At 38.0% G+C, this 16636-nt stretch overlaps 4 protein-coding genes across 4 annotated transcripts; 3 read left to right on the top strand and 1 right to left on the bottom strand.

Annotated features, from left to right (window-relative positions):
- Window positions 1-1150, top strand: LOC141438964 (COX assembly mitochondrial protein 2 homolog). The gene is made up of 2 exons (XM_074103044.1): window positions 1-204; window positions 387-1150. Exons 1-2 carry the CDS (start codon window positions 124-126, stop codon window positions 552-554), a joined length of 249 nt encoding a protein of 82 aa, XP_073959145.1. The 5' UTR covers window positions 1-123; the 3' UTR covers window positions 555-1150.
- LOC141438960 (protein Abitram) lies at window positions 603-1150 on the top strand. Its single transcript, XM_074103040.1, has one exon. It carries the CDS (start codon window positions 603-605, stop codon window positions 1119-1121), a length of 519 nt encoding a protein of 172 aa, XP_073959141.1. The 3' UTR covers window positions 1122-1150.
- Window positions 1151-2203: 1053 nt separating this feature from the next.
- Window positions 2204-3626, top strand: LOC141438957 (aminomethyltransferase, mitochondrial). Its single transcript, XM_074103037.1, has one exon. It carries the CDS (start codon window positions 2322-2324, stop codon window positions 3561-3563), a length of 1242 nt encoding a protein of 413 aa, XP_073959138.1. The 5' UTR covers window positions 2204-2321; the 3' UTR covers window positions 3564-3626.
- An 828-nt stretch (window positions 3627-4454) lies between these two features.
- LOC141438956 (uncharacterized) lies at window positions 4455-16480 on the bottom strand. Its single transcript, XM_074103036.1, has 19 exons — window positions 15915-16480; window positions 15728-15839; window positions 14739-14960; window positions 14304-14380; window positions 12449-12593; window positions 10739-10896; window positions 10427-10476; window positions 10151-10217; window positions 9825-10043; window positions 9009-9144; window positions 8554-8659; window positions 8161-8383; window positions 7589-7768; window positions 6876-7140; window positions 6677-6787; window positions 5891-6126; window positions 4973-5548; window positions 4632-4802; window positions 4455-4557 (listed from the first exon to the last, which is right to left on the bottom strand). Exons 1-19 carry the CDS (start codon window positions 16032-16034, stop codon window positions 4462-4464), a joined length of 3270 nt encoding a protein of 1089 aa, XP_073959137.1. The 5' UTR covers window positions 16035-16480; the 3' UTR covers window positions 4455-4461.
- Window positions 16481-16636: the final 156 nt, after the last annotated feature.

Raw genomic sequence — 16636 nt, 5'->3', positions numbered from 1 at the left:
TCTGACAGATTGACTGTCAGTCAAATTCATTCACTCCATCGACTGATTATCTTTTCTTAACGCTATCTTGGAGGAAAACTGGAGAACAGTATTTTAGCTGGTTTTAACATACCTACCTAAGTTATGCATACAGACTTATCGCCTCATCTCCATACCGACGAGTGTAATGTTTTGATAAAAAAATTAATGGACTGCCACTCCGAGGTAGACTATTGTTTGTCTTTGTAATCGTTGTTTTACTGAACGAGGCGTTGTAATTAGCTTTACCTGTTTAACGCGTTAGTAAGTTTTTCATTAGTTCAACTTTTAGTTCTTCGTAATATATAATTCCTTGTGTGTTTGATCAATTTCAAAACAAAAGCATAACATAACCTATTTCTTTTCAGCATCCATTCAGAAAGTTCATGGGCTATTGTAACGACCATGACTTTTATATGAGAAAGTGCTTGAAAGGAGAGCGTTTGCGCCGGCAGAAAGCGAATCTAGAGGAGTCTCGAGTGAAACAAGCTGAAATCCGCGCAAGGATATTGAAGTCCCAGGGACAAACACAATAAAAGTTCTTGAGTACTTTGTCTTAGATTTAGCATTTTAGCAATATAAGTATGGAGTTCAGCATTTTAGACGACATACCAGATTTATCCACCTATCAGTCTTTTACAGAGAGATACTTCACTAAGAGGTATGTTCTAAACGTAAATGGTATTGAGAACAATGATATTATGATAATGTTCCATTCCAACAGAATAACTCTGCTATCACTAGCACCTAGTCACTTCTTCTTCAAAACTGAGGGTGATTATAAAATTAATTTCACTGTAGGAAACATCAACAGGCTGAGTAACACAGTTAAAGGCAAAGGGAAGAAAGGTGGCCAGGCCTTGCATCCTAAATCAATTGTGTGCAATGTGGAGTTTAACAATGGAACCAAATTTGATGTACTATCCTGCATGAAGGGGACATTGATAGAAATTAATGAAGAGTTAGTAAAAAACCCAGAATTACTAAAGAAGAACCCTGATTCTGATGGGTTCATAGCCATAATATTGTCCAGTATTGCAGTTTCTGAAGCAAACAAAAATGAAATGCTGTCTCATGAAGATTATGTGAAAATTGTTACATAATTGACTTAATAAATTGTTAGATAATTAAAGCCATTTTTATTTTCCCCCTTGTGCCATTTTTAACCAGTTTATTATTCCTATCGTAATTTGACCACATCACATGGAAAAAAAATCAGTATAAAACTAACAAAGCCTACTTGAAGTTTGAGAGACTCACAAAACTATTTTTTCATCACACTTGCTCGTAAACAGTGTCATAACGTGCAGGCTACCTTGGTGGCAACCCCCCAAATAAAACCCTCGACCTTAATGTGCTTGTCATGAAACCCGTGGTCGGTAAATGAGTCATTGCGCGTACACATTTTCTTGTCATGAAGCCCAAGGTCGGTAAATGAGTCAGTGCCCGTACTGATGGCGCTGCGCCGTGCGCGCGCTCCTGCTGCTGGACCACATGCACACGCACGTTGCGGCGCATGCTGAGGGAGGTAGAGGGCGGCGCTGCCAAGAGCACAGCCTAAGGTATCGCCAATATTTGGAAGAATTATATTTTTTTTTTACAAATATAAAATTTTACTCGCAAATGAAAAACATTGTATGTCGCACGGGCGGTACTAGAATTACGAACATCGACTCATTAAAGCCCTCAGTCGTCGACTTCGGGCTTCTAATAGACTCTCGTTCGTAATTCCTTATTTACCGCCCTTAAGACACAATGTACTATTTCAGTATTATGAAATATGTCAGCAGAATCTTGTACAAATTTGTACTTAATTCAATTTTTTTTATTGTTCTCATGTTCAAAACCAGTCCATTGTGGTAAATCCATACTAATGTTATAAATGCGAAAGTGTGTTTGTATGTTTGTCCGTCTTTCAGGTTGAAATGGAGCGATAGATCAACATGATTTTTGGCATGAGATAGTTTATGGGCCAAAGAGTGACATAGGCTACTTTTTATCCCGAAAAAATGCATTTCCCAAGGGAACAGCGCGCGATAACCGAATTCCACGCGGGTGAAGCTGCAGGGCAAAAGCTAAGCAAAAGCAAAAGTATGACATACTTTCTTAACAATAAGATGAAAGTACCCCAATAAGTGGCTTATGCAATGAAGTTATTCTACCCACCTTATCATTACTTATTTTGTTTGTCTCCAGTAACTGGCTGACCCTTGACCCATTAGTACGAGATAGCAAACTACAAATTTAACTGCAGTCTGTGCGTGCCTGCCATATAAGTCTGTTACATACTTGCTGCAGAAAAAATGGTGTTTCTAAACCGAATTTGTGTTTTTCCCTGTAAATATTCAAAAGCAAAGATTTTTGCGCCTATAAGTTTACAATTTCGCAAGTTTAGTGACGAACATCATACTGCTATCAAAACCCCACTGTATGACTTGCACACTAAATACAGCGGCAAATTAGTCAACTTCGTTGGATTTCTACTGCCAGTGCAATACGCAGATTTGAGCGTCACAGCTTCACATTTGTTTACCAGAAAAAGTGCCTCTATATTCGATGTGTCTCACATGCTGCAAACTAACGTCCGGGGCAAGGATTGCGTCACCTGGTTTGAGTCTCTCTGCCCTGTTGACTTGAGAGGAATGGCGAACGGTTCCAGTTCTTTGACTGTATTTTTGACGGACCAAGGTGGCATTATAGACGACTTAATAGTAACAAAAGTAAATGATGAAACACTGTACATAGTCTCGAATGCTGGACGATTAGACGTCGATAAGGCGCACATGATAGATACTTCCGATAAATTAAGACAGCAAGGGAAGGATGTAACTGTGGAATTCTGGGATGTAAGTGAGAGGGCTCTTATCGCAATACAGGGCCCCAAGGCTGCATCACTGTTTCAGTCCCTTACAGACTTTCCTTTGACGGATCTGACGTTTATGAGTTCTCGTGTGTGCGCTGTCGCAGGAGTAGAAGGTTGCCGCGTCACACGCTGCGGCTACACAGGCGAGGATGGCGTGGAAGTGTCTATCCCCGCGGAGCAAGCTAACCACGTCACAGAAGCTTTATTAGAATCTACAGAAATAAAGCTAGCCGGCTTAGCCGTCCGGGACTCGCTGCGCTTAGAGGCCGGTCTGTGTTTGTACGGTAACGATATCGACGAGACCGTTACACCAGTAGAAGCAAACTTGACGTGGCTGATCTCAAAGCGTAGAAGGGGAGAAGCCAATTTTCCAGGAGCGGATATCATTCTAAGGCAAATAAAAGAAGGCGTGGGAAAGCGAAGGGTGGGTATTCGGATGGAGTCAGGTGCTCCAGCCAGGAAAGATGCTATTTTAAAAAATGCTAATACTCTTGAAGTAGTCGGTAAAATAACGAGTGGTTGTCCGAGTCCGTCGCTCGGCGGTAATGTAGCGATGGGATACGTAGCGGAATCGTTAAAGAAATCCGGAACCCCACTTCTTGTTAACATTAGGGGACAGGATCATCCATGTATTGTTTCGAAATTACCTTTTGTCGCTTCTAATTATTACATAAAGAAATAAAGAATTTTTATGCGTATAAAATTATTATTTATTTACAAACTCTTTCCTTTTAGGATACACTACATTAACAATAAATCATGTAACTATCTATAGTCTTCTTTGAGCGACAATAAATAAAACTTAAATGGAAAAAGGAATAACCTTGTCATCATTTTCATGTATTTGAGTGGCTTTATAAATAAAAGCAAGTAAACATAGTGAGCATGGAATCAGGAGGAATGTTATTATGGTTTGGCACTTATTAGATGCTAATACTTGAATAAGTAGGTATCTACATTGTACTTATCTTCGATATCACAGGATTACTTGCAACAAATATTATTTAATTCATTATTTAAAAAAGTAACTTTTCTGTTCCCACAATTTTATTAGATACTGTCGTTATAATACTTTTTTGTTTCTTAAAGACAGTGGTACAGTCACCAGCATTAATATCTGCCACAGCGGAGCGTGCAAAAATATCTGACACGTCTTTCCGGCCCTAGAAATAGAGCCGTATCAGATATTTATGCACGCTTGTTGTGTCAGATATTGGTGCTGGTGACTGTACCTACCAATTATTTTTGTGTTTTGAAATATTAATGTATGTCGTTGTAGATCTCAATCTACAACGGATACAAGTCAACATGCGCTAAGACTTGTCAACAAGTATAGCCATAGTTTCATTTAATATTACAATCCATTTGTTTTTGATCAAGATTCTGCTTAAATATCTAACAGATATTGTCATGAAACTCCTCTGACAGAAGACGAGCTTACTGATTATTTTATCAGGAAGTCGTCTATGCTGTAAATGGACGGCACGGATTTGATAGTGTAGAACATCCGAAAAACCTGCATTACGATGCTCCATAAGGAACTCAAAAATATACTTGCTGCATAGTTGAAGTGCAAACTCTCATTGGTTCGACTCTGGGATGTCATAAGTTACTGCGGCACTGGCTTGAGTCAGCTTAGCGAATTCAGCATTTAACTTATTTATTTTCTCTGCATACTGTAAAGAAACAATATTATAATTTATTATCTCACATTGTAAAAATCTTGATAGTAATAAATATAATACTTTACCTCAAGATGAGGTTGTGCTTTAGACGATTTCCCTTTGGTTCTTTCTTCTTGTATTCTACAGTTAGATAGATATGTAATTTGATTCTGTAACTTAAGGAATATTTTTCTGTATTCATCTTGAATCCTGTTCAATTCATTGTTTATATGAGTGTCTTTCTTGGTTATGTATTCCTGGAACAAAATATAAAGGAAACCGTTATTATAGTCAAGGTTTTAAAGCTAGCTAGCTGAACTTAGCATTTATTTTGAAGTAAATAAAAATACTAAGGCAGTTTTTAATGTTTTAAAATAATAACAGTGCCATTGTACTAAGTGGTTATGCTTCGTTTGAACTATACTACCTTATGAGTAAGTAGACATTTCTTATTATTTTTGTACTTTTCAAGTAAAGCGCGGTGCTCCGTCTGCAAGCTTTCGTAATTCTGTTCAGAGGACAATAACTTTTTTTGTAAACTATTTATTTTACTTTTCATATTTTGCAGCTCTTTAATGCAAGAACTGTGGCTCTGTTGCAATTCTTCTCTTTCCTGTTTAAGAAAGTTTTCGCTTGAGCCCAGTCTTTGTACTTTTTCTTTATACCTTTCGGCTTTTAGTTTCCAATCTTTGATGCTATCTTTTGCTTTTTGACATTCCATTTGTATTGCATTATGTTCCTTTATCAGAACGGATATTTCGTTTTCTTTCGATTCTAGAATCTGAGTAACTTTAGATCTCTCTGATAGAATGAATTCTTTCAAAGTTTCCACTTCCTGCATTTTGCGCTCCAACAGCTCTTTTAACTTCGTCACCGTAGCCAGCTGCTCGTTTTCCATTTCTTTGAGTCGCCGCGCGCAATTCATTTCGACCGTTTTCATTTCCAAGGTGAATTTTTCGGCAATTTGATCCCTTATCGCTTTCTCTTTCATCATAAGCGCAGTCTGTAGGTAAATTTAATATTAAATTGATTAATTTTAATTATGTATGACTATATCGAAGGGGAAATATGATAGGACACTTGATACGCCACGACAATTTCTTTCTTAACCTGCTGGAAGGCAAAATAGAAGGAAAACGAGGTAGAGGAAGACCAAGATAGACCTATTTTAACCAGGTGAAGGAATGGGTGGGTGTCGTGTCGTATCGTATCAGGAAGTCAAACGTCTGGCCAAAGACCGTGCGGAGTGGCGATTGCTCCACCGACAAGAGCATAGCTCTTAAATTTAAGAAGAAGAGATGACTATATCACCTAGCCGAAATAGTAAGTAAAGTAAAAACCGTACCTTAGCAGCGAGTGCTTCGTCGCAGTTCTGCACCAGCTGTTCAATGCTGGAGTTGTTGGGTCCGGGCGGGGGCGAGGGCGTAGGGGCGGCCGGCTCTTGCGACGCCGGCCCGTCTGTGTTGGTGGCAACGTTGCGAAGATCATTAAGCTTTTGAAAACGCTCCATTATGTATTGCTGGAAGAACTCCGCTTTTCCCTTGAGCTCGTTCATAAGAGCTTCGTTGCTCTCTTGCGTAGCTGGACAAGAGAAAAATTACATGTAAGGTAAGAGGCACTGAAAAGCATTTTTTATCCCGTTTATTCAAGTAATAGGCACTTGTCTCACCGCCAGCGAGGAAACGATTGGCTATCGACTATTTTCTCGCTCAAGAAACGAACAAAAGATATAAGATCCTGTGTGAGTAAAAGAGCCACATATATTAATAGTTGATCGCTGGCTGTTCACACTGTCGGCGAGAACTCGCTCTTACATCTTTTGTCGCAGCGACAAGAGCTATAAAACTCGCTGAGCTGTAGATACTCGCTCAGCGATGTCAGCTTGGCGGCTGCCACAAAACTACTCGCTTCTCGCTGCTCACCCACTCGTTTCTAGTTACACGCTCTACTCGCGTCTCGCTCATCGTCCGCGGTGGGACAAGTGCCATATTCGGTTGTTACCCCTCATAATTAAATATAACAATTCTTATTTCACTATTATTCCAGATATCTATAATTTTTTCTCGACAAAACCTGCACTGGATTGGGTGTGCATCCTTATGACATCTTATGAGGACCTAATTTTTATTACCTAATTTAACACTGCATTTGCTGAGCTGGTCATTCAATTGTCGAATCTGCTTTAAGTTTTTCTCGCACTGCGTGCAGGGCTCCATTTCTTTTCGCATCGCGCATTTTTCATCTGAAGACAAAGGCAAAGAATATAACATTTAAAAAGATGAGTAAAACAAAATAATAATTTCATAAATAACCAGATACAATCTACATACCTTCAAGATATTTGTTAAGTTTAACTGTAAATTCTTTCTGTTTATCAGTGAATTCTTTCTGCAACTCTGATATCCTTTTATTAGCTCTCTCTAACTCTTCCTTAGAGTTGGTCAAATCTGAAGTCAGCTTTTCCGACTGCCGCCTCTCTTTCTCTATCCTTTCTACAAAGTCTTGCTCTTGTGATTTGAATAATTCCCTCTCTTTTTGTACTTTTGATTGAACGTCTTTCAACTCTCTAGATACACCATCACGGGAACTGCACGCCTAGAGTGAAAAAATAACGAACATGAGTACGTGTGATCCCCCGCTATTGCGCTCGCTTCTTACACACTCAGTCGGTTTGTCTGCTATGCATTCACAAAGCGTGCGACATACTGAGTTATTTAAAAAAAGATAAAAATGTATGATTGGTTTTTTTTTGGAGTCTTTTGTATTTTTTATTTCAACTCCAAATTTTCCAAATTACTGCTGCTTAAGTAGCACAGTAGAAATAAGCAACCTGAGATATGTATGCATAGGAAAAATTCGTGTCTAGATTCCTGTCCAGCAGTGGTGTAGGGGTTATAAGCACGCAGCACGGCTTGCCGAGGACTTGGGCTCGATTCCCAGTGCTGGTCTCTTTTTCTGGTTATTCTGTGCATCCATGTCTCAGTTTGTATTTTCGATATAAAAAATGTACACAATAGTACTAGAGTAAATCAAATTAAATTACCTGCAAATACAGATTCTTAAGTTCTGCATTTTCCTTGATGGTTCCTTTGAGCTGCGTGCTGCAACGTTCCAGCTCCCGCAGCAAGTCTGCGTTAGCCTCTTGCACTATGGACGCACGACTCCCCTTCTCAGCCTTTAACTTGTCATGGTCCATCTCAAGTTCCGTGTATTTCAGGTCCAGCTGCAGAACAGCAGAAACAAGTTACTGGGGTGTGAAATAGCGACAAAAGAAACTCCAATCCACTGCAGTGTTTTTTCTTCTACATAATGCAGTATGAGCTTCAAATGAATGAAAGCAAACAATATTTTTAAAAAGGGTTGTTATATTTAAAAAGGTACATTTGATAAATTAAAAATTTATAAATTGAGTAGTTCTTTCCTATACTCTCACGGTGCACACAAAAAAATCGAGTTGCGCCGAACGGTTACCAAAATATTGGTGGATCTATCGACCATCATGACATGATACTGCACTATTTTGTTGCTTAGTGTAATCAGAATATTTAAGCGATGTTGCTCCAACTTAATTTTATTCTAAACATTGGTGTGTTTAAATAAGAAGGGAATACTTACATTTTTAAGGTCTGCTCTTACATTTTCGAGCTCTGTCTGTAGCCGTTCATTCTGTTGTTTGTAATTTTCCACCAGTTCACCATCAGAGTTGGTACTTAGGAGTTCCAATTTGTTTTGCAGCACAGCAATCCTCGAATTCAACTGCATTTCGATGCCTTTTTGTTCTTCTAATTTCCCTCTTAGTTCGGAATCTTGTTTACGATATTGCTCTAGCCTTTTATCCCTATAACATTGAGAATGAGGGTTTAAAAATAAAATAAAGGTCAACACTGTTTAAAGGTACGTATCTAACATAAAACCAAAGAAGAGTATCAATGGTTATGTTGAAAAGTACTATGGATTAAACCAAACCAAATTTGTTTTTTGAAGTAACTAATGTGAATTTGTGTTTACCTTTTAGCAATTTCTTCTTGTAATGTGGATACTTTTTGAATTTGTTGTTTATACCGAGTTAAAGTTTCTTTTAATGTCGACAGTTTGCCTGGAGATGGTGGCTCACCTGGTAAAGGTATAACATTAATAAACATTGACTATGACTATGCGAGTCAGTATGAAACTTATTGCTTAAGCCAGCATCTCTCTCCATTAGTACAGGCCGATTCACAAGAGCTGGCATGAATGGATTAAATGAGTGAATGATATCTGTATGTTACCTATTTGAATAAACTTCACACAAATATGACAATGAAATGCATCAGTCATTTTCCTACAAAAATGTCTAAGTGGCATTACTTTCGTCCAATCCATGCTCTTGTGGATTGACTTGTAAAAAGGGACTTATTGAGTGAAAAACCGGTTCGCAGACTCTCGTACTAGCTGTTGCTCATATCATAACACACAAAACTTACCGAAATATGAGTTTTCCGGCAATGTTTCCCGCAGTATCTGGTGTAGCGTAGTACGCCAGTCGTCATACTCTTTCTGATTGGAGGCCAGTTTGTTCCGGCAGAGAACCAGCTCGTGCGCCGTCACTTCTAATTTAGACTAGAAATATAACACGTAAATAACATTATCTATCTTAGTTATCTTGCAATGGGACAACTCAGATCTTGTATGCCTTTATCATAAAAAATAAAATTTGCATTAAAAATCAAATTATTATTAATTCAAAGTACACAGGAAGTTTAGACACAAAGATATCTTGAAAATAATCGAGCAGAGGAACAATCTATCAGTTTATATAATAAATGAAGCATTCACCACTAAAAATTGTAGCAAATGCTATGAGCAACACTTGATAAACACCGCTCAAGTATCAAAGTCCCCACACCGTTACGTGTATTACAGTATATGTCGTAAAGGTATTCATAGGGACAAGAATGGAGCAAAAAATATATTATTGAAATATGAATTCAAGTTGCCAAGTTGAAAGAGTCATGTACCGGTACTGACATGGATTGTACATAAGGTCCATTGTCGTAACTCTTTTTATATTCGACTGGGTTGGGAAGGGTTAGGTGTAAGTGAACTACAAACTTTCCTTTTAGGATACACTATATTAACAATAAATAAATAACTTAACTTTGAGCGATAATAAATAAAACTTAAATGGAAAAAGGAATAATGCCTTGTCATCATTTTTATGTCCTCATTTCTGATTCGATCCCGTATAGACTCCCACCCGTATACACCCGTACGCCCCTACGGGTACGGGGGATACTTACACCTAATTCTTTAACTTGTTCCTTGGCGGCGTTTCGCTCGGTGAGTAACTGCGCCACTCTCTCCTTGAGACGCGCGGTCTCGCCGCTCGCGAGCCTGCTCTGAGCAGCCTCCAACTCACTCGCCAACCTGTTAATGGTGCCTCCTTTCTCAATAAGCAGTTCCTCTTTTTCCCTGTCCTTTTCCATGCATCTTTTTTCAAGAGTTTTCACTTCATTTGCCTGTAAAACAGATATTAATATATGTCCGAGTCCCATTTATAATGTTGACAGCAAAATGGAATTTATTTTTATCTGTAATATAATAATAGACCTCTTCACCAACTTACTTTTTCGTCTAGCCTGTTTTTCACCTTTATTAAATCCGTCTGCATTCGATCCATTTCTTCTCTGTGTCTGAAAGTTAAATAACTTAAGTTATAAAAAGAAAAGTCTTGAGGACTGAATTAAAACCGATTCTATTTCCTCCAGGCTAGAGAACGGGAGTTGACCATAAATATTATCTCTGCGCGGAAGAAGTTGCGGGCCAAAACTTGTATGTCAAGTTACATATTCAGTTTTTTTAATTGTGTCTTCTTCAAATATCCTTTGTACTGAGCACATACCTGTCTTGCTGTTCTCTAAACAGTGCATCAGTGTCATGTGTGTGAGTAACCTATAAACAAACAATATATTGTACTATAATTTGCATTCTATCAATTTCTGCCAATAAAATTGTTCCTTAGTTGAGTATAAGTTTATTTATAACATGAAGGAGATGTATTTATGCATGTTAAATTAAATCTTACCGGCTGCGCCAGTTAAATAATCAGGCCGGTAAGTACTTTAACTTGCTCTAATTGAGAATATTTTTTTAGACAAACAAGAATTACTTAAACCATTAAAAATGCGTTTAGTATAGTTAGATAAATCAATACCTGCATTGTATGCAGTCTTTGCTGCAAATCCTGTAAGCTGACGGTAGCGGCTCGCAAGTCCATTTGCATCTGCTCCTTTTCCTGATTGCTGAGGACCAGTTTGTCTGTGAAGGTGTTCACTTGTTGCTCCAGTTCAATAATTTTGTGTTTACTGGATGCTATAAAATTGTAAATGATCAATAGACAATACTCAGAAGAGAGGTGAACTAATTCGACTTTTATGCACTAATATTTTTAACTATAACTTGTTGTTAGATGACTAACAGTATCTGGGCCAATCAACTATTTTACCGACACTTTGGGCGTCTCCTGCGTTACCAAAATTGTCTCTGGCGTTACCAAAAAATCGTACTTCCAACAAGATATTTCACGGTTTAATAAGTTGAACTTACGTAGAATGGCATGTATTCATGTACACCATCTATTAAATTCAGAAAAAACATGTTTACTTACAAAAATAAATCTGCAATTGTTTGAAAAATGTCGCGGACAGATTAGTGTCGGTAAAAAAGTTGCATACCTGCAACTTTGTAGGCGACCTGCTTGAACTTTGCCCTTTAGGAGTGGCCATACCGCTGCTTAAAAAACGGTGACGGTATGGAATCGCAGTGACGCATCGTACTTTTTACATGCACCCATATAGTAAATCCTCAATTATGCGTTCAAAAACCATGACCAGCATTACGACATTGGATTCTATTATGAATACAGCTGTATCGTACGTAATCGTAATGGAGATTTCATACATGCGACCACGTGCAGCAGCAGGTCGTCGCGGGCGCAGCTCGTGGGGCAGACATACCTACCTAGTTCTCGTTAATGCAGGTCAATCAAACTCAATGGTTCTTGAACACATGATAGAGGATTTAATATATGGATATAGATAAAATATTGTATGCAACTGTACGTAAATAGGCCTTAAAACACTCATGTGACCCTATTATGAAACTCGGCTACGCCTCGTTTCATAAACCCACACTCGTGTTTTAAGGAGCCCTATTACGATACAGTTGTATAAAATACTATTTCCACACCGCTGCTTAAAATACGCAAACGGTGCGGAATCGAAATGACGTGCCGAACGGGGGCGTTTTAAAAAAAAAGTGTACCCTTTCATTATTTTTGAACCATATTTTTTACAAAATTTCAAAAATAATGAAAGGGTACACTTTTTTTTTAAAACGCCCAAACGTCACGAGTTTTGTTCGGTAAAGTCCTGGCCCTACACTACGAAGTGCAAAACTCGAACTTCGTATGTTGCCGTCCGCGTCCCACTGACGCTTATGTCATTTAATATGCGAGTGAAAGGGACGGTGCGATACGAACTTCGATTTTCGAGTTTCGTAGTAGCCCATCTGACGTTTAGGCACGTCACTGCGATTCCGTATTTTAAGCAGCGGATAAAAACGGTGCGTCACTGCGATTCCGTACCGTCACCGTTTTTTAAGCAGCGGTGTGGCCGCTCCTTTACTCAGTATAATAGTAGCTTACGATAGTTGGGGCACACATTTTTCTTTTACGGTTTACGTTCGCATTAATAAAATAATATTCAAAATCGGGTCAGCCGTTTTTGAGACATTGAACTTTGAAGTGACAAAGTCGGGGGTTTTCCAACTTTTTGTTGGTTAGGTTAGGTTATTACCGGTAAAATTCAAGTGGCTCTTATATTCTTTTGAGTAGTATAGAAAAGCTTATAAATTCAAAGATTACCAAGCAAATGGTGTGCTTCCTGCAGCGAGAGCTCGGCCTTGTCGCGGTCGTTGGTGGCGGCTGCGAGGCGCGCGCGCAGACTGTCGACCTCCGTGTCCAACTTCTCCATCTGAGCTGCTAGCTGCTGGCATTCCTTCTCGCGCATCTGTACAATGCACAGGCGAGGGCATAAATATCTATACAGCCATAGTGTCAAATATGTGAACATTGAGAGTTAGTGGCATAAAGGTGTATATGTCGGCGGCCGATCGTAAAATCCGCCAAATCACGAAATTTCTAGGCATATCGTGAAATGGCGCCATTTCATGAATTGGCTAAGGGACATCCGTCATATCGTTCAAAACTCAACGTTTAACGATTTGCCTAGTGACGTTTAGGCAAATCATGAAATTCCTAGGCATATCATGAAACGCCGCCATATCGGTTCTGGCACTTCGCCGGCCCCTGCCGCGGCACGCTCGCTTCGGTCGCTCGGCTCGTGCGTTGTCACAATTAATCCTAATCACTCCTCGCTTCGCTCGTTTTACCTAAATTTTTCTTTTTTTTTGGCATATTACGATGTGTGTAGCTCTATAGCTAGGAATATCGACGAATGCGTTGCTCTGATCGATCTGCCGTATTGTTTCTCAGGCACATCGTGATATGCCTGGCCAACTTTTAGGCTTCTAGCAATTTCGTGACATAAAGATATTTTTGATGTCTTGATAACGTACAGGGTATCGAATACAGGGTGTCCCACGGCTATGCCATTTGGAGGGAAAATATCATAAATATTGTAGATAGATTTTCACTCAAAGAAGACTTCATTTCGATTTTAAAAACAATTCAAACTGCATTCAAAGAGTTTTGAATATTCCTGTCTCAATGGGGAATCAAAATCGCGAAATAGTAAAAAATGACTGTAATTTTAAGGTATGGTCAAGGACTCTAAACTAAACTCCTTGACTGTACCTATCTAACGGCTCAATCATAAGTTTTTTTTAGATAACATAGAATCTTAAATTAGGGGAAGACATAAAAGTCCTAGCTCTTTTCATACTCGGCTGGGTTGGGAAGGGTTAGGGGAAGACCATACCAAACATTTAAAATTGCAGGAAATTTAGTATATGTATGTGGGTCTCTGTCTGTCCTACTGATGCGATCGAGGGCTTTTTCAAAAAAAGTGTACCTTTTCTTTCAAAATGTACTTTATTTTTCATACAAAATTTTATTAGTCAGTTTTGTGACGCACATGTGTATGAAAAAACGTCACAAAACTGATTTTTTTATTGGGATATGTTTTTAAGCTATCGGAATCGATTGTGCTCTTAATTTTGAGTAGCAAAAACCATATTTTTTCCAAAATTGAAAAAAAAGAAAGGGTACACATTTTGTGAAAATGCACTTAACTGAACAGAAAAAAAAAACAATTCATTCGTTCGGAAGTTATATGTGCATAAATACATTTCGGCAATTCATTTTTATGTATATTGATAAACAAACACAAAATACTCCATTTAGAATCCAAAATATAAATATCCACATGTGATCCACACTGACTTATTACAAAGCAAAGCTCAGAATAGGCTATTCTTTAGTACTTTACCTGGCTTTATTCTGTCCAGTTAAGTTAGTTTGCAATTATGATGTTAACTTTTAGGATTACCTACCATATACCAAGACTTTTGGTTTGGTGGTTTGCCTTGTCTGGCTTATTGGAAGAAATCTTAAATAAAAATTTTGTACTCTTACAATCTAAGTTGTCCAGACATTTTTTTTAAATCTCTGGTTCTTGTTTGCATGAAGCTTGTAAAGGTAAGTACACAACATAAAGATTTTGGATGATATCACAATTCACAAATATATGCTAATTTACCTCATACATTACTTTCAGTTTTTCAGTATTCATATACTCTTGTCTGGCATCAATATTATGGGTTCCATTTATGTGACCTGCAATAAAATAAGTTCAGAATAACATAAGACTTTTTTACATTAAAACAGCTAGTAAAAGAATTAAAAAAATATATGTTACTACAAATTTTATTTATTCCATATGAAATTAAATAAAAACTTGTAATAATAAAAGTTTATGTTTAATTTCATATGGTATGGTATTATGGTATGTGTGTTTGTTTTTCAAATCTTACCAGGTCTATTTTTATTCATTTTATTTAAGTTATCAGATTGACTTGATATCAACATTGGATGAAAATGCAGCTGTGCAGTCAACAACAAGTACAGTCAGCAAAAGGGATCATGTTCAAAATGTATTTTTTAACATTAACTATTTGAATTGAACTCAACCTACCCCGATACTCTTGCTGAAAGAAGTGATTTTGTCCATCTCCGGCCCCATAGGGCCCCATATTGTACTGCAGTTTCACAGGTTCATCATGCTGCACAGGGGAATGTCTGCTCTTGGGAGTTTCATAGATGTTCGGAGAGTCCCTTGTATGAAGTTCTTTCAGGTGGTTGAGAGAATCCACATAGCTTGGAGGCAGACCTGATTTGGTACGAATATGTGGGTGCCCTGGAAAGTTTAAGTAGTTTTGTAACTTGCTTTGAGTGTTCATGGGTCAATCAACTTTTTCTTGTCACTTGTTGCAATAGTTACATTCTCCTGAGTCGCTCTATAAACCATAAGTTTATAGGATTAAAATTTACTAAACATACATTTTTGTGGTAGTTTTAAGCCCCCTTCTATAATTGGTCATCTAATAAGCATGTATACACATTTCTTCTATTTAACTGTACTACTTTTGTCCCCTTGCTGATAGACAGACTAACAACAAGAAATAGTTGATCCACAGTCATACAAACTTTCGAATTTTAAGAGAAAGAAAAAAAAACATTTACTACCCATAAAAAACTATAATTATAAATAAGGACATTTGAACATGTGCCAACACGATCAGGTTTAGCATGAAGAGGAGAGACTATGCTTCTCTGGTCTGGTTTTCAGCCATATAGCTGTTACAGCAAGACAAACAACAAGTTTTAGTTTTGACCAAACAGCATACTTGGCAATTATGATTTATTATGCCAGAAGTTCCTTGATACACTTAGGTTGCTACCATATGTGTCTAAAGATTATTACAGGTATTTTCTTTTAAAGGGGCTTCTCAAAACAATTAGATCATTTAAAGAGTTGCAGTATAAAAAAGATTGGAATTCCTCACTTGTATTTTGAAAAGTTACTTAAGAACAAATTAAACTAAAGACTAACATAATCAATGAATGATTATGCATATACCAAATTGTATTTAGTGGCTGTACAGTTGTCATCAGTGTACTTACCATTGCCTCCATTGGTATGAGGATCTATAGTAAAATTTCCACTACTGTTGACCGAACTGGCTTCATCATCATCTTGCAGATCATCGAAAGCATTCGCAAGTTTATGTTTCAACTGAAAAATGCAAGCATGACATTGTTAGTACATCGAAATTCGTTAATTATCATAAAATCATATTTATGTATATACCTCCTCGTTTCGTCGCTTTTGATCTTCAAGTTCTTCTTGCTCCTCAAGTCTGTCTTGAGCACTGTTGTTTATGTGAATGCTTGCGGCCCCTTGAAACAGACTCATACCAGGCCCTTCCATGGTCTTGCCGTATCAGACCGGAGGGACACATGAAACTTATTTGAAATTATTATTTGTTTCGCTTTCCAGCAAATCTGCTTTGTTTAACGAGATAAGCCAAGGATATTCCAATGTTTTTACTTTCCTAACCTTTGCGTAGCAACCGTTGACGTTGTCGTTCGTTGTGTTTGACAACAACTTCACTTCACTTCACAACTTGACTCAGCAGGGCTACTACGAAACTCGAAACTAGAATTTCGTATCGTACCGTCTCTCTCGCTCTTGTGTTAAATAGTATAAGTGTCAGAGGGACCGCACGACACGAACTTCGAGTTTCGTAGTAGTCCTGCTGCTGCTGCTGCACATGGTGTCGGCTATCGGATGTCATCTATCGTCGTCCGATACCGATATCGGAACGCTCTTAAGTTTAGTATTGCCATATAGCTTTTAAAGGTGCAGACACACTATTTTAAGCCCGCCGCCACGACACGCTTTTACACGCCCTCCAACGTGTGTCAGTACTAATCAGTCCCATACATACTTTGATGAATTATAACTATTTACTGAGATTATAACTCATTTAAGTATTATAGTATATTATAGTATCTTGCCTTCTCGATGAC

The sequence above is a fragment of the Choristoneura fumiferana genome, chromosome 20, assembly GCF_025370935.1.
Source record: "Choristoneura fumiferana chromosome 20, NRCan_CFum_1, whole genome shotgun sequence".
NCBI lineage: Eukaryota > Metazoa > Arthropoda > Insecta > Lepidoptera > Tortricidae > Choristoneura > Choristoneura fumiferana.
The sequence above is the reverse complement of the archived record's forward strand: the minus strand, read 5'-3'. Positions and strand labels throughout refer to the sequence as shown.